This window comes from Rhincodon typus, chromosome 29 (genome assembly GCF_021869965.1).
Source record: "Rhincodon typus isolate 14 chromosome 29, sRhiTyp1.1, whole genome shotgun sequence".
Taxonomy (NCBI): domain Eukaryota; kingdom Metazoa; phylum Chordata; class Chondrichthyes; order Orectolobiformes; family Rhincodontidae; genus Rhincodon; species Rhincodon typus.
In genome coordinates this window covers 13439947-13452521 of record NC_063360.1, presented here as the reverse complement: position 1 = coordinate 13452521, position 12575 = coordinate 13439947, and the positions used below count along the sequence as shown (strand labels likewise).

Genomic DNA, 12575 nt, shown 5'->3' with positions numbered 1-12575 from the left:
ATGGGTTTTTCCCAGCAATCAACAATTGATTCATGATCAGCATTAGACTCTAATTCCAGATATTTATTGAATTCAAATTCTACCATCTGCTGTGGCGGGATTTGAATCCAGGTCCCCAGAACATTATCTGAGACTCTGGGTTAAGAGTCCAGCCATAATACCACTAGGTCATCGCCTCCCCGATAACAAAAATATAACAAGTAATTAGGAAATTGTTTATTGTGAGATGAGTTGAATAGAAAAGTAGAGTACATCTAGAGTATGGTGTACAGCATTATTACAGTTCAGAGATTTACCAGACTAATCCATACAATGGGTGACTTCTCCTGTGAATAAATATTGGACAAGGTAAGCTTGCATCTGCTGGAGTTTCAAACAGTAGGAGACAACTTAATTGAAACATGCAAGGTCCTGAGAGTTCTTGATAGGGTGCATGTGCAAAGGATAGTTCCTCTTGTGATCACTATTGAAAAAATCAGGGGTTGCCTATTTAAGGCAGAGAGAAGGAGAATTATTTTCTCACAGAGGATTGTGAATCTTCCTCAAAAGACAATGGAAGCATAGACTTTGAATATTTTTTGACAGAGGTAGATGGATTCTTGATAAGCAAAGGATGAAAGGTTATTAGGAATAGACGGGAATGCGGAATATCAGATCAGTCATAATCTTTTGAAGTGACCTACTCTTGCTCCTAAGTTGTATGTCTGCATGCATGTCCATAAGAAAAAAAATCTGCAACCAGTGGTTAGCAGCTAGAATAGACACCGTATGATGGAGGCAGATACAATTAGGACTTTCAAAAGGAAAAGTGTATAAGCACTGTGGAGTAATGATTTGCATGGTTGTGGGAAAGAAAGCAGATGAGTGGAACAAGGCGAGTTGCTGTTGTAGAGAGCTAACACAAACAAATTAGACAGAACTGCTTCCTTCTGTGCTGTAACCATTCTATGATCAGTTTTATAATATAAATTTCAAAAGTGACATTGTCAATACAGTATATCGTCAAGTTTTACTCGATCAACTGTTCTTCATCAGTAAATCTCTTCCTAAGGAAAGTCAAACTGACCTGAAAACAATATGAATTGGACTTCAGCAAACAGATGACAAGCAGCCATAGACTGCAGCCATTTCCAATGCTAATGTACGCCATCAAATACAGTAACTCAAACACCATACTCTACTTAAGCTACCAGACTGGGATTTGATGATCTGAAAGCCATTCTGTTCAGTTACAATCATAGCTGCTCTTTAGTGATTTCCATTGTGTGCTACTGCAGTTATTGTTCAGCAACTAGTTTATGCTCAGCAATTTCTAAATCTCACCATAACATAACCAAACATTATTAAACAGAGAATGAAGTCCTTGAGAAGTTCTACACCAAGGATTTATAATGCCACATTTTATTGGACAATTGGGAAAATATTAACAAAATTTTCATTTGGATTTAACGTGAAGGACAGCACTAACCAAGTCCTGGGAAGAATTTGGTGTCTGTCGCCACCTTTAGGTCGGTGCTGGTCAGTGAAATTGGAAGTTTAGGTAAACCCACAGCTGTTACTCGATCCAGATCATTGGTTGCAGATAGAATTCTCCACTTCAGAATGCTTGGTTGTTTATCACCTAACCAAAGCAAATCAAAAATTACAATACTATGAATGAAAGAAAAATACAAGGATATTGGAGATCACAAAATGATGGAGAAACTGAACATAAATGTCTGAAGAAAAGTCGTGTTGGATGCAAAATATTTCTGTTTCTCTTTCCACAGATCTGACTAATTCCTCTTCCATTTTGTTTTTATTACAATGAATAAAAGGTGCATTCAATTTCAGCAATGATATAGGCAACATGTTGTATCTGATATATTCAGTTCACAGACCACTTTATGTGGGAACTAACACAACTAGAGGAAAACTCAAAGCTCAGTTAATATGACAAGCTTCAGAATACAAAAATGGTATACAAAATTCATGACCTCTACCTTTTAGTTGATTGTCATACCAAATTCCAGCCAAACCACATGCAGTTTCTGATAAGAATGGACTCTTTGGGCAATAGCACAAAGAATATTAATCCAGCTACGAGAGCAAGATTCTACCTCTTAGGTCAGTGTTAAAGAGAGACAGAAATTGGGAAAACTCTTAGCTTTCAGTACAAAATGAGATTGCCATCCCTGGTACAATCAAATTAAAAGTTACCATTGTTTTAAATGATGCTTCATTAATTATTTACAACAAATGGTTTATGAAACTATCTCACGAATGTGACAAGCCTGGTCATTTCCCTCATACACAGCTGAAGAAGCTCATTGATTTTAATTACTCAGAACTTTTCAAAGAAATATCACAGATATAAAACAATGCGTCTAAAAATTTCACTCATTAGCAATCCCTGGAAAAGGAATCGAGCTAATTCAAAATCTAGCACAGATACAATGGGCTGAGTAGTCCCTTCCATTCTATCACAATTACCTTTTCCAGTGCTAAAAAGTAAAAGACAATGCAATATACCAACTTCTTGAACCCTATGTCTACAATTATTCGCAAATATTCTGCCCTTTTCATGAATTGTTTATATGCCGAAACCCTTCTCCTTAGCCTAGTGTCAAACTTGTTTCTTAGACCACGATTTGACTTGATTTTGATTAAACCATAACAGCTATTTCAATGGAGTGAAGAACCTGGGGTGAGTCCAATAGCAGTAGCACAAAATGTTAACATCCACATTTAGCCAATAAAATTGTCACATGCAAAGGAACAGTACAGCTGCTACGTGACTAGTTTTTCAACAAAATGTTTGATCTCAGCTTTGTACTCAGACTCAACTTAGGAAGAGCTCACAAAGTTCAACTTATTGGGGAGTCATCAAAACGGGGGAAGCATACCCAACATGATTTACTAATAAAAGCCAGGTTACAGAAGAGTGTACATTCTCCATAGAATCCATAGATCCATAGAATCCCTATAGGGTGGAAACAGGCCCTTCGGTCCCAACAAGTCCTCATTGACCTTCAGAGCATCCCACCCAGACCCATTCTCCAAACCCACCTAATCTACACATCGCTGAACACTATGGGCAATTTAGAATGGCCAATCCACCTAGCCTGCACATCTTTAGACTGTGGGAGGAAACCAGAGCACCTGGAGGAAACGCATACAGACACGGGGAGAACGTGCAAACTCCACACAGACAGTTGCCCAAGGGGAATCGAACCCAGGCCCCTGGCGCTGTGAGGCAGCAGTGCTAACCATTGAGCCACTGTGCCACGCAATGAATATACTACTTGCAGCCTCTTTGAAAGAACAGGTTAAGTGACAAGCATTGCTATCTGCAATTTATACTTCATGAAACATTGTTTGAAGTAGTAATATCCATACTCACCCACAGGGGAAATTGGCTGAAAAATGTTATTCACTGGTAAGCCTTCCTTCCTTAATGACCAACATTCTACAATGCTGCCAGTCAAGCTGGAAGCACACAGTAATACCTGTAAGGGACATGAAATGTCAATTACTTTGACACACAAGTTTTTACTTTAGTAATATTGACAGACCTGAAACTAAAGATTCATTCTCTTAATTTGAAATGATTTGCTGCCATTTGTTACTTTCCTCCCAATAGTCAATTTCAGTTACCAGGTCACGTACAACAGAATGCTTCCAGCCTTTTACCCCACTCCTTTTTGACTATTTTTAACTTTAAAGAAGTTGAAAAAAGGTTTGATGTGCCCTCTTTCAATGAATTATCAGCATTACAGACTTCTGCTGCCTTCAAGCATAAAGACCTCTGATAGGTCCTCCAGCTTCAAAAGCCCATCCACAGATCTTAGTGGAGCAGCAAATTCATCCTATGATTAATTGACCATCCTGGGAAAAATCACAAGGAGTGATTATTTCACTACTCAGTACAATGCAATCTTCTGATTCAAGCCTGATCATAAGATTCAGATGTCTGTCGGGAACATCTTGCTCTTGGCCTTATTACGATCACGTTAAAGCACTACTAAGAGTGAAAATTTAAAAGTCAAACCATTGTTTGCAGTTATCAAACGTATAAGTGGGCTGATTTTAGTGCACTCAAAACCCATGCACCTGTACAGTTAAAATCAGACACTACAGAAACAGTTACAAAGCAGCAATAAGGAGTTACAAAAATAAAAAAAAATTATGGTCAGGCAGCACCAGTAGACTATGTATGACTCCCTGTTAATGGTAAATGCACCCCTTGTTCTAAAGGAGTTTCTATTCCTTGCATTATAGATCATTACCATATACCCATTCTGAAGAACATGATGGCATGAGAGACAGTACAGAAATAGATAATGAGATTCATGAGCAAAAGTATATCATTTGGCCCTCGAGTCTACTCACTCATTTAATAAGAACATGGCTGATTGGATTGTAACCTCAAATCCACAAACCTGCCTACCCCTGAAAACATTTTAATCCCTTAAAAAGAACCTATCTACCACTGCTTCAAAAAATATTCAAGGATTTTGCTCCATCCATTTTTTTTTTTCAGGAAAAGAACTCCAAAGACTTTCAACCCTCAGACACAGAATTTCACCTAATTTCTGTTTAAATGAGCAACCCCTGCTTTTTAAGCAGTGACCCCTAGTTTAGATTCTTCTCTAAGAGGAAATATCCTCTCCACATCTGCCCCATCAAGAACCTTCAGGATTTTGCATGTTTCAATCAATTCATCTTGTAGTCTTCTAAACTCTAAAGAATACAAGCCTAGACTGTCCGACCTATTCACATAAGATAACCCGCACATTCCAGGTATTAGTCTAGTAGACTTGGTCTGAACTACCTCCAATGCACTTACACGTTTCCTTAAATAAGGTGTCCACTACTGAGCATAGTGTTCTGAATGTGGCCTCACCAGAGCCCTGTGTAACTGAAGCACAACCTCCCTTCTTTTGTACTCAATTACACATATGGTAAACAACATTCTATTAACTTACCTAAGTACTGCAGACTAACTTTTGTAATTCATGCACAAGGACACCCAGGTCCCCCTGAATGTCAGAGCGCTATAAACTCTCACCATTTAAATAATGCATTTTTTTTATTCTTCCTGCCAAATTGGAAAATTTCACATTTTCTCATGTTATTCTCCATTTTCCACATTTTGTTTGCTTACTTAACCTATCAATATCTTTTAGTAACCTGCGTATGTATTCTTCACAACTTACGTTTCTTCCTATCTTTGTATCACCAGCAAATTTGGCAACCATATCTCCCCCCTTTCAACTAAATCATTATATAAACTGTAAACAGCTGAGGTCCCAGCTCTGATCCCTGTGACACACCACTTGTCAAATCCTGCCAACCTGAAAAAACCCATTTATACTTGCTTCCTGTTAGCCAGCCAATTTCTGTCCACGACAACATGCTATCTCTAAACGACAAGCCTTTAATTTCCACGATAATCTTGGATGTGACACTTTATAAAATTCCAGTGGAAATGTAAGGATAGTACATCCACCTGTTCCCCTTTATCAGGATATGTTACCTCCTCAAAGAACTCTTCACAGGTTAATCAAACCTGATTTCCATTTCACAAAGTCATGTCAATTCTGCATGACTACCTTGAACTAATCCAAGTGCGTTTCTCTAACTTATTTAATAATAGCTTCTAACATTTCCTTATGACAGATGTTAAGCTACCTGGCCTGTGGTTTCCTGCTTTCCATCTTTCTCCCATTTTGAAAAAAGGACTTACATTCACTTCCTTCTAATCTATTGTCTCTGACTCTGAGAAGAGTTTTGGAAAATTAAAACCAATGCATTAACTACCTCACTAGCCACTTCTTCTAAGACCCTAAAATGAAGTCTATCGGGATCAAGGCTTGTAAACCCGCAGCTCCAGCAATTCACTCATTACTACTTTTCTAGGGACTGTGATTTTCCTGAATGCCTCCCTCCCATCCATTTCCTGGTTCATTGCTGCTTCTGGGATATTATATTTCTTACCCCTAGTGAAGGGCGATGTAAAATACTTGTTCGATTTGTCTGTTTCCTTATTTTCCAAGATGAATTCTCTAGTCTGACATTTTATAGGGCCAGCATTCACTTTGTTGACACTATTCTTTAAATATTTATATAATAAATATTTATAAATATTTAAAGTATTTTAAATATTTAACTCTATTTAGATTTATGGGTAAATTTCTCTTATGCTTTAATTTTTCCCTCAAGTTTTTGGGCCTTTTTTTATATTCCAAACAATCCACTGACCGGAGACTTGTCTTTGCATAATTATATGCATTTTATTTTAGTTTAACACTGCCTTTAATATGCCTAGTAAATCACAAATGGGTGGGTCGCCTCTTGGAATGTTTTTTATTTGAGGATGGTTTCAGGAATGAGGGATTTCAGCTATGTGAATAAACTGGAGAAGCTGTGACTATTCTCCTTGAAAGATGGATGGTTGTGAAAATTGACAGAATGTATTCAAAATCATCAGGAGTCAGAATAGGACAAATACAGTCATAGAATCAAAGAGCTGTACAGAATGGAAACACACCCTTTGGTCCAACTCGTCCATGCCAACCAGATATCGTAAATTAATCTTGTTGGATTTGCCAGCATTTGGTCCATATTCCTCTAAACCCTTCCTATTCACATACCTATCCAGATGCCAGAGGCATAGAGATCAAAGGGCACAGACTGAAGGTAATTGGCAATGACCGCATGAAAAATAACTTTTTATGTGGCAAATAGTTAGGATCTAGATGTCACTGCCTTAGAATATGCTAGAGACAAATTCAATCATGGCATTTAAAAGGGAATTGGATTGTTATCTAAAAAGGAATTATGTGCAGGGCCAAAGCGAGGTGTGGCACATGATAAGTTGCTTTTGAGGCATGATGAGTCAAATAGCATCTGACTGTGCTGTAACCATTCTATGAAAGGTGACACTTTACACATCAAGAAACTAAAGGACTATGAAGAATGTGAAACAACAGTGTAATACTTCTGGTAGCCAGGCAATTTATAGCAGCACAAGAACAAAGCATGGTGTGGCTAATAATATGAAATAAAAACACACTGCTGAGAATGCTCAGCAGATCTGGTAGCATCTATGGAGAAACAACTTAACTTCTGGTCAGTCCTGAATCATTAATGCTGTTTCTCTGTCCAGAAATGTTGTCAGACTTGTGAAGCATTTCTAATCTCCACTGATTTTCAGTATCAAATTGGTAATCGTATGGACATAGTTATAGCACAGCTTCCTTTATTCAGGTCAGCTACAGAAAATGGCAGCCTACCAGGATTAAGAATTCAGATTCATAAGTGAAGATTTCAATGATTATAGCCTCACTGAATGTCATTTTGATAAAGTGTAAATAGTCTCTTACCCATCAACCATCACAATATTTATGCAATATGGATACTAATACCAATTCTCACACACTAACAGCATGGACGGTATATTCTGAGACTTTTTCATCTCTATAGGCATAAAAGATTATGACTTTAAGGCAACCAAAATACTAATCTCAATGAAACTAGTTATGTTTAGATATATTTACATCAGAAATGACTTCTTGATAATACATGGAACTATAACACATTGACCAGAAGATACCTGAATTCTAACTTAAAACTGCCTTTGCGTGGGACTGGCAGCAGGGGTATGCAGGTGGAGAAATAAGGAAAAAATCACATTACCTGCTCAGATGTCTCTCTTGTTAAAAATTTCAGATGTGTGACAGCCGGATACTTCTCCTTTCGAGCACTGTCTGTCGTACAACGCATGAAGAGTGATGGAAGCAGTTCAGTGTCAATTTTGCATTTCTCATTTACAACACTCACACAGACTTTATAAAATTGAACGGGAGAGGAGCTGCTGCCATCCGAAGTAGTCACCACGATGTTCCCACCACCAGTGAATGCAATGTCTGCCAGGGCAACTCTGCTTCTCAAACGTGATAAACTCTCTGTAGCAGTGAGAACCTGTCCACTTGGTTTCAGTAACGACACAGTCACTAGACCACTAATGGTTACAGCAATCCAACCTTCCATTGGCTTCCCTCCAAAAAGTGTCAAGGAAGGGGAGAACTTCACTCGAGAAAACTTCTCACCAAAATTGGATGCTCCAGACTGATGGGGAATGAGGTAAAAGATAAAATAAAAGCAATCTCAATGTTCCAGAACTTAAGGCTCACAGATTAAAGAGAAAATGCAGTTCTGTGCTACACTCAGCCATGTGACTGACTGTATCGGGCACTGAATTTTGTTTCAGACAAGATGCTGGATTTTGACAGGTAGTTAAAATATTGCTGAAGACTTTGACTGTAGCATATACCTTTTCTACATGCAAGGCCAACTTGACACCATTGTGTAGCCACGACAAGGCTACAATGGGATCCCCGTCCACTGAACTCCCAACTATGTTATCCCAGCTGTTTACCAGATGATCAGTCATACTCCAGCATTTCACCCGACCATCAGCATCAGCAGATAATAACCGAGAACCTTACAAGGAGACAGAGTGAAGCAAAATAATATACATTTTAAATAGACAACTCAATTCAAAAACATACATTTTAATAACAATTATGATACCGTTCAGTTCCAACTACATTTTTCTTTCCAACTACATTAAATTTGAAGCCAGAAGATAATTCAGTCAACAATGTAGTAGCTATCCACAAAAGGAAATGTGTATGTCATCTATTCATTATGAAGCATTGACCAGGGTGAGTACTCCTCTGCAAAACATTGAGAAAGAGTTCTTCTCTGCATTATGTGGTAAAATCAAGGGCACGCTCTGTAAAGCATTTTGTGGCTTTCTTACATACAGCATAAAGCAGAAACATTATCTCAACTTTCTACCTAACACATCTTTAAATGAGAGCACAGGCAATAGGGAAAAACATTGAACAGGTCAGATCTTAAGCCCTAAACTTTCCGTACCATCAGGCACCACCAATTAGAGAGGATAACTGATCTTCATCAGATTATAATTTGTTATGCATAGTTATTTGTTTATCAAATTTGTGGTGCTCCTACATATCCAGGCTTGCCTGTTCATTTTACGATTGAATCTGGTGGTTCTGGGGGAGATTGCAGGTTAATGAAAAAAGGCTTACCAGATTGATCCCACTCCAGAGAAGTAATCACTTCATGATGTCCTGAGTTAATAGAGTAAACATCCCAAGGATGCTCAGTATCCAAAATGTGAATCATATAAGTAAGATCTATAAAAAAGAGATACTGTTAGGAAACTCTGTACAGTCTCATTGCTAAAATATTCTCAATTAAGCCATGAATAGACAAAATATCAAAAAATTCTGGAAACACAGAGCAAGTTGATTGGGTCTACATACTGAAAAAATACCAGGTTTAGGAACAAATGTAAAGGGAAAGAAAGCTCAATTTCAGGTGGACTGGTCAGCATGCAGTAAGAATGCAAAACTTGGTACCTCCCACAAGACAATAAAGCTTGGGGCTTGAACTCATTATTGCAAAGTAATAATGGTTTAACAAGACTCCAGTATGTTGGAAATTCCTTTCCTTTTAACAAGTGCGCTGCACTGACATAGTTCAAGTTGGCAACACACGTCTTGTTCAAAATTTTGGTTATCATCTTTTGCAAATGTTTAAATCCAGCAAGAGGCAGAACATAGGGAAATTGTTTACAAGCGATTGGGTCAACTATCTTGTGGCATCAATATTCAACTGTTACCGCAAATATTTTTAACTTACTCCAGTCCTCTGTTTTGACTTCTATTTAGAAGTTACAGGTTTCCTGACAGCATCTTGGATATTTATCATATTTGGTATTACTCCAGTATATTTGAAAGCATTTCATTTATTTCTAGTTACACTTAAAAAAAAATTTGGGTTGGAGTTTAAATCAGGAAGTTTTATTTTAATAAATAATCTAAAGCCAGTCTCTCCTCCTCTTCCTGCTGACAGAAACAAATTTAATTCTCACAACCCGCTGCTTTTATAGCCACAGTAATTCTTTGAACCTATCCAATTTGATATTTACTATATGTCCAACAAACAGAATATAATATCTTAATCCTCAGAGATATGGCTTTGCATTAAAAACAAACTGTTCAATATTGTCAAGTCAAAAGCATGCAGTGCAAGAAAAATAAATATTACATTTATATAGGACTTTTCACAATGTCAGGATATCTTAAAGCACTTCTTGCAATGAAGCCACTATTGTAATTTGGGAAATGCAGAAAGCCAAGTTTTGTGGAGCAAAATCTCACAAACAATAATGCAAATAAAAACACCAATCTGTTTTCAGAGATAGTAGGAACTGCAGATGCTGGCGAATCTGAGATATACAAGGTGTACAGCTGGATGAACACAGCAGGCCAAGTTTTCTGAAGAAGGGTTTAGGCCCGAAACGTCAGCCTTCCTGCTCCTCTGATGCTGCTTGGCCTGCTGTGTTCATCCAGTTCTACACCTTGTAAATCTGTTTTCAGACATTGGTTGAGAGATAAACAACAATAACTACGCCAGAAAGAAGTGCCATGCCCTGCTCTAAATTGTGCCTCGGCATCTTTAACATACATTTCAGAGGACCCCAACAATTCAAAGATGGTACCTTCTCTCATGGCACATTCCCTCTTAAATTCACTGATGTGTCAGCCTAGATTTGTGCTCTACTCTTTGAAGTGAGGCTTGAAGGCACAAGTACCTGACCAAGCTGCAAAAATTGATAGCTGCAGTATGATAGATTCAGATTAGGTGGCAAGACTTTCTTTCCTTACATTGATAACCTAAACATAAGTTTATCACCTTAAATTATTGTTGAGATCTTGTTCTCTGCAATTGGATTCACATTTCTGTTCACATAACAACAGTCACACTCTGTTTACCAAGCTCTCCAAGATGTTTCCAAAAGCTAGGTCAAAACGTTAGAGAAATTCATGCCTCTGGAGATACTTAAGAATTTTAAATCAAAATGAACTTTATTACATCTGAACAAATACAGTGGAAAGATGAGGCAGACCAGACCCAAAACCTTACCTTGTTCTTGCTCTTCCTCGTTCTTCAGATCCGTTGTGAAGGCAACCAGGTTTCTGCAGGACCAAGCACACACCAGCTGTACAGACGGACAATAATTGCTCTTCGGCCGCTTCTCCCACTCACATACATACGCTATATCCATGTTTACTGCTGCCTCAACGTCCAGAGCGCAAAGGCGCCCGACCCGCAGCACACAGAGCGCAGGCGTGCCCCATCCTGCCGCATTCACAGCGCAGGCGCGCCCCATCTTTGGATAGGCCCATTGACATGGCGCATGCGTTACTTGATGTGATGCAGCTCTTTGAGAGATTTCAGTTTGAAATGCGAGTGTTTTGTCAATTAACGGATTTCTGTAGTTTTTAAATTATTGATAAATGGTAGAAAATACAAACATGTTTTACATGTTTTTCCCTAGGAGATTAGTTTAAGAACCTGTTTGTGCAAACCTTCAGATTTTGTTCTTTGTTTTGACTTTAAAGGAATGTTAAAATCAAAGGTGCAATCCCTCATTGACCCATTCCAAATATTGAAGTGTTTATACATTTACTGGTACCTTACTTAAATTACTGGGAGAAAACAACAAATCACTCCATTATCTGAAAGTGAAGTGAGAATTTAAGCGTAGATCTTTCAGTTCCTATTTTACCATGAGTTTTTTGTTGTATAGTAGATGCTGCGGTTTTTCTAAATTTTATTTTGCGTTTTCAGCATTTCTACCCCCTTTCCAGATGCATTTTCCTTATTTTAACAACAGCTTCTCTATTGGGGCACATTAATAAATTATATAAATTTATATAGGCCTAATAGTTATTTGTTAGGTGTGTATCACTTTTTAAACACAGGACTTGATATGTTTAAATGACTTTGTAATCTGGGGATCATTCTTGAAGAGAATGAATGTCACCTAAATAGTTTCTAAATCATAATTGCTATGGTGCAGAAGGAGGCCATTCAGTCCATTGTGTCTGCAAAAGCCTCTGAGCATTTCAACTTGGTGCCAAACTCCTGCCTTTTCTCTGTAACCCTGCACATTATTTCTCTTTAAATATATTTTGATGCTTCCCATCAACTGTTTCATTTCAACTTACCTCCACCAGGCATTTTTAGGCAATACATTATAAATCAGAAACAAAAATAGAGATTGCTGAAAAAGCTCAGCAGGTCTGACAGCATCTTAGAAGATCAATCAGAGTTAACGTTTCAAATTCGGTGACCCTTCCTCAGAATTGATGGTAGCTAGGAAAATGTTGGTTTATATGCAGAGGATAGCAGGGAGTCAGGAGTAAATGATAGGTGGGATAAAGCGCAAAGAGAGAGAAGAACAATTGGACAGATGAAGGATTGGATAACGATCTGGTTAGGAGGGAGGTAATGGTGAAATGAGAGGGGACTAACAACAGGTAAAATGTGTAATGGCAGGTTATGCGATAACAAGGCCTGTTGTGTGGGGTTGGAGAGTTCAGGCCCTAAAATTATTGAACTGTATTGAGTCGGGAGGGCTGCAAGGTACCCAAGTGGAAAATAAGGTGTTTTTCCTCCAGAGATAGTAGGAACTGCAGATGCTGGAG

At 38.1% G+C, this 12575-nt stretch overlaps 1 protein-coding gene across 2 annotated transcripts in view; it reads right to left on the bottom strand.

Annotated features, from left to right (window-relative positions):
• The window catches only part of med16 (mediator complex subunit 16), a 31145-nt gene extending 19891 nt beyond the window's left edge, over window positions 1–11254 (bottom strand). For both annotated transcript variants that reach the window (XR_007265149.1, XM_020533957.2), the window contains exons 1-6: window positions 11008–11254; window positions 9105–9212; window positions 8318–8487; window positions 7681–8112; window positions 3383–3488; window positions 1469–1621 (exon numbers count right to left, since the gene is read on the bottom strand). Coding sequence is in view for 1 of the 2 variants with exons in the window: in XM_020533957.2 (XP_020389546.2) it covers window positions 1469–1621; window positions 3383–3488; window positions 7681–8112; window positions 8318–8487; window positions 9105–9212; window positions 11008–11254 (1216 nt within the window). In the remaining variant the exon portion in view is untranslated. The remainder of the gene's footprint in view (window positions 1–1468; window positions 1622–3382; window positions 3489–7680; window positions 8113–8317; window positions 8488–9104; window positions 9213–11007) is intronic.
• Window positions 11255–12575: the final 1321 nt, after the last annotated feature.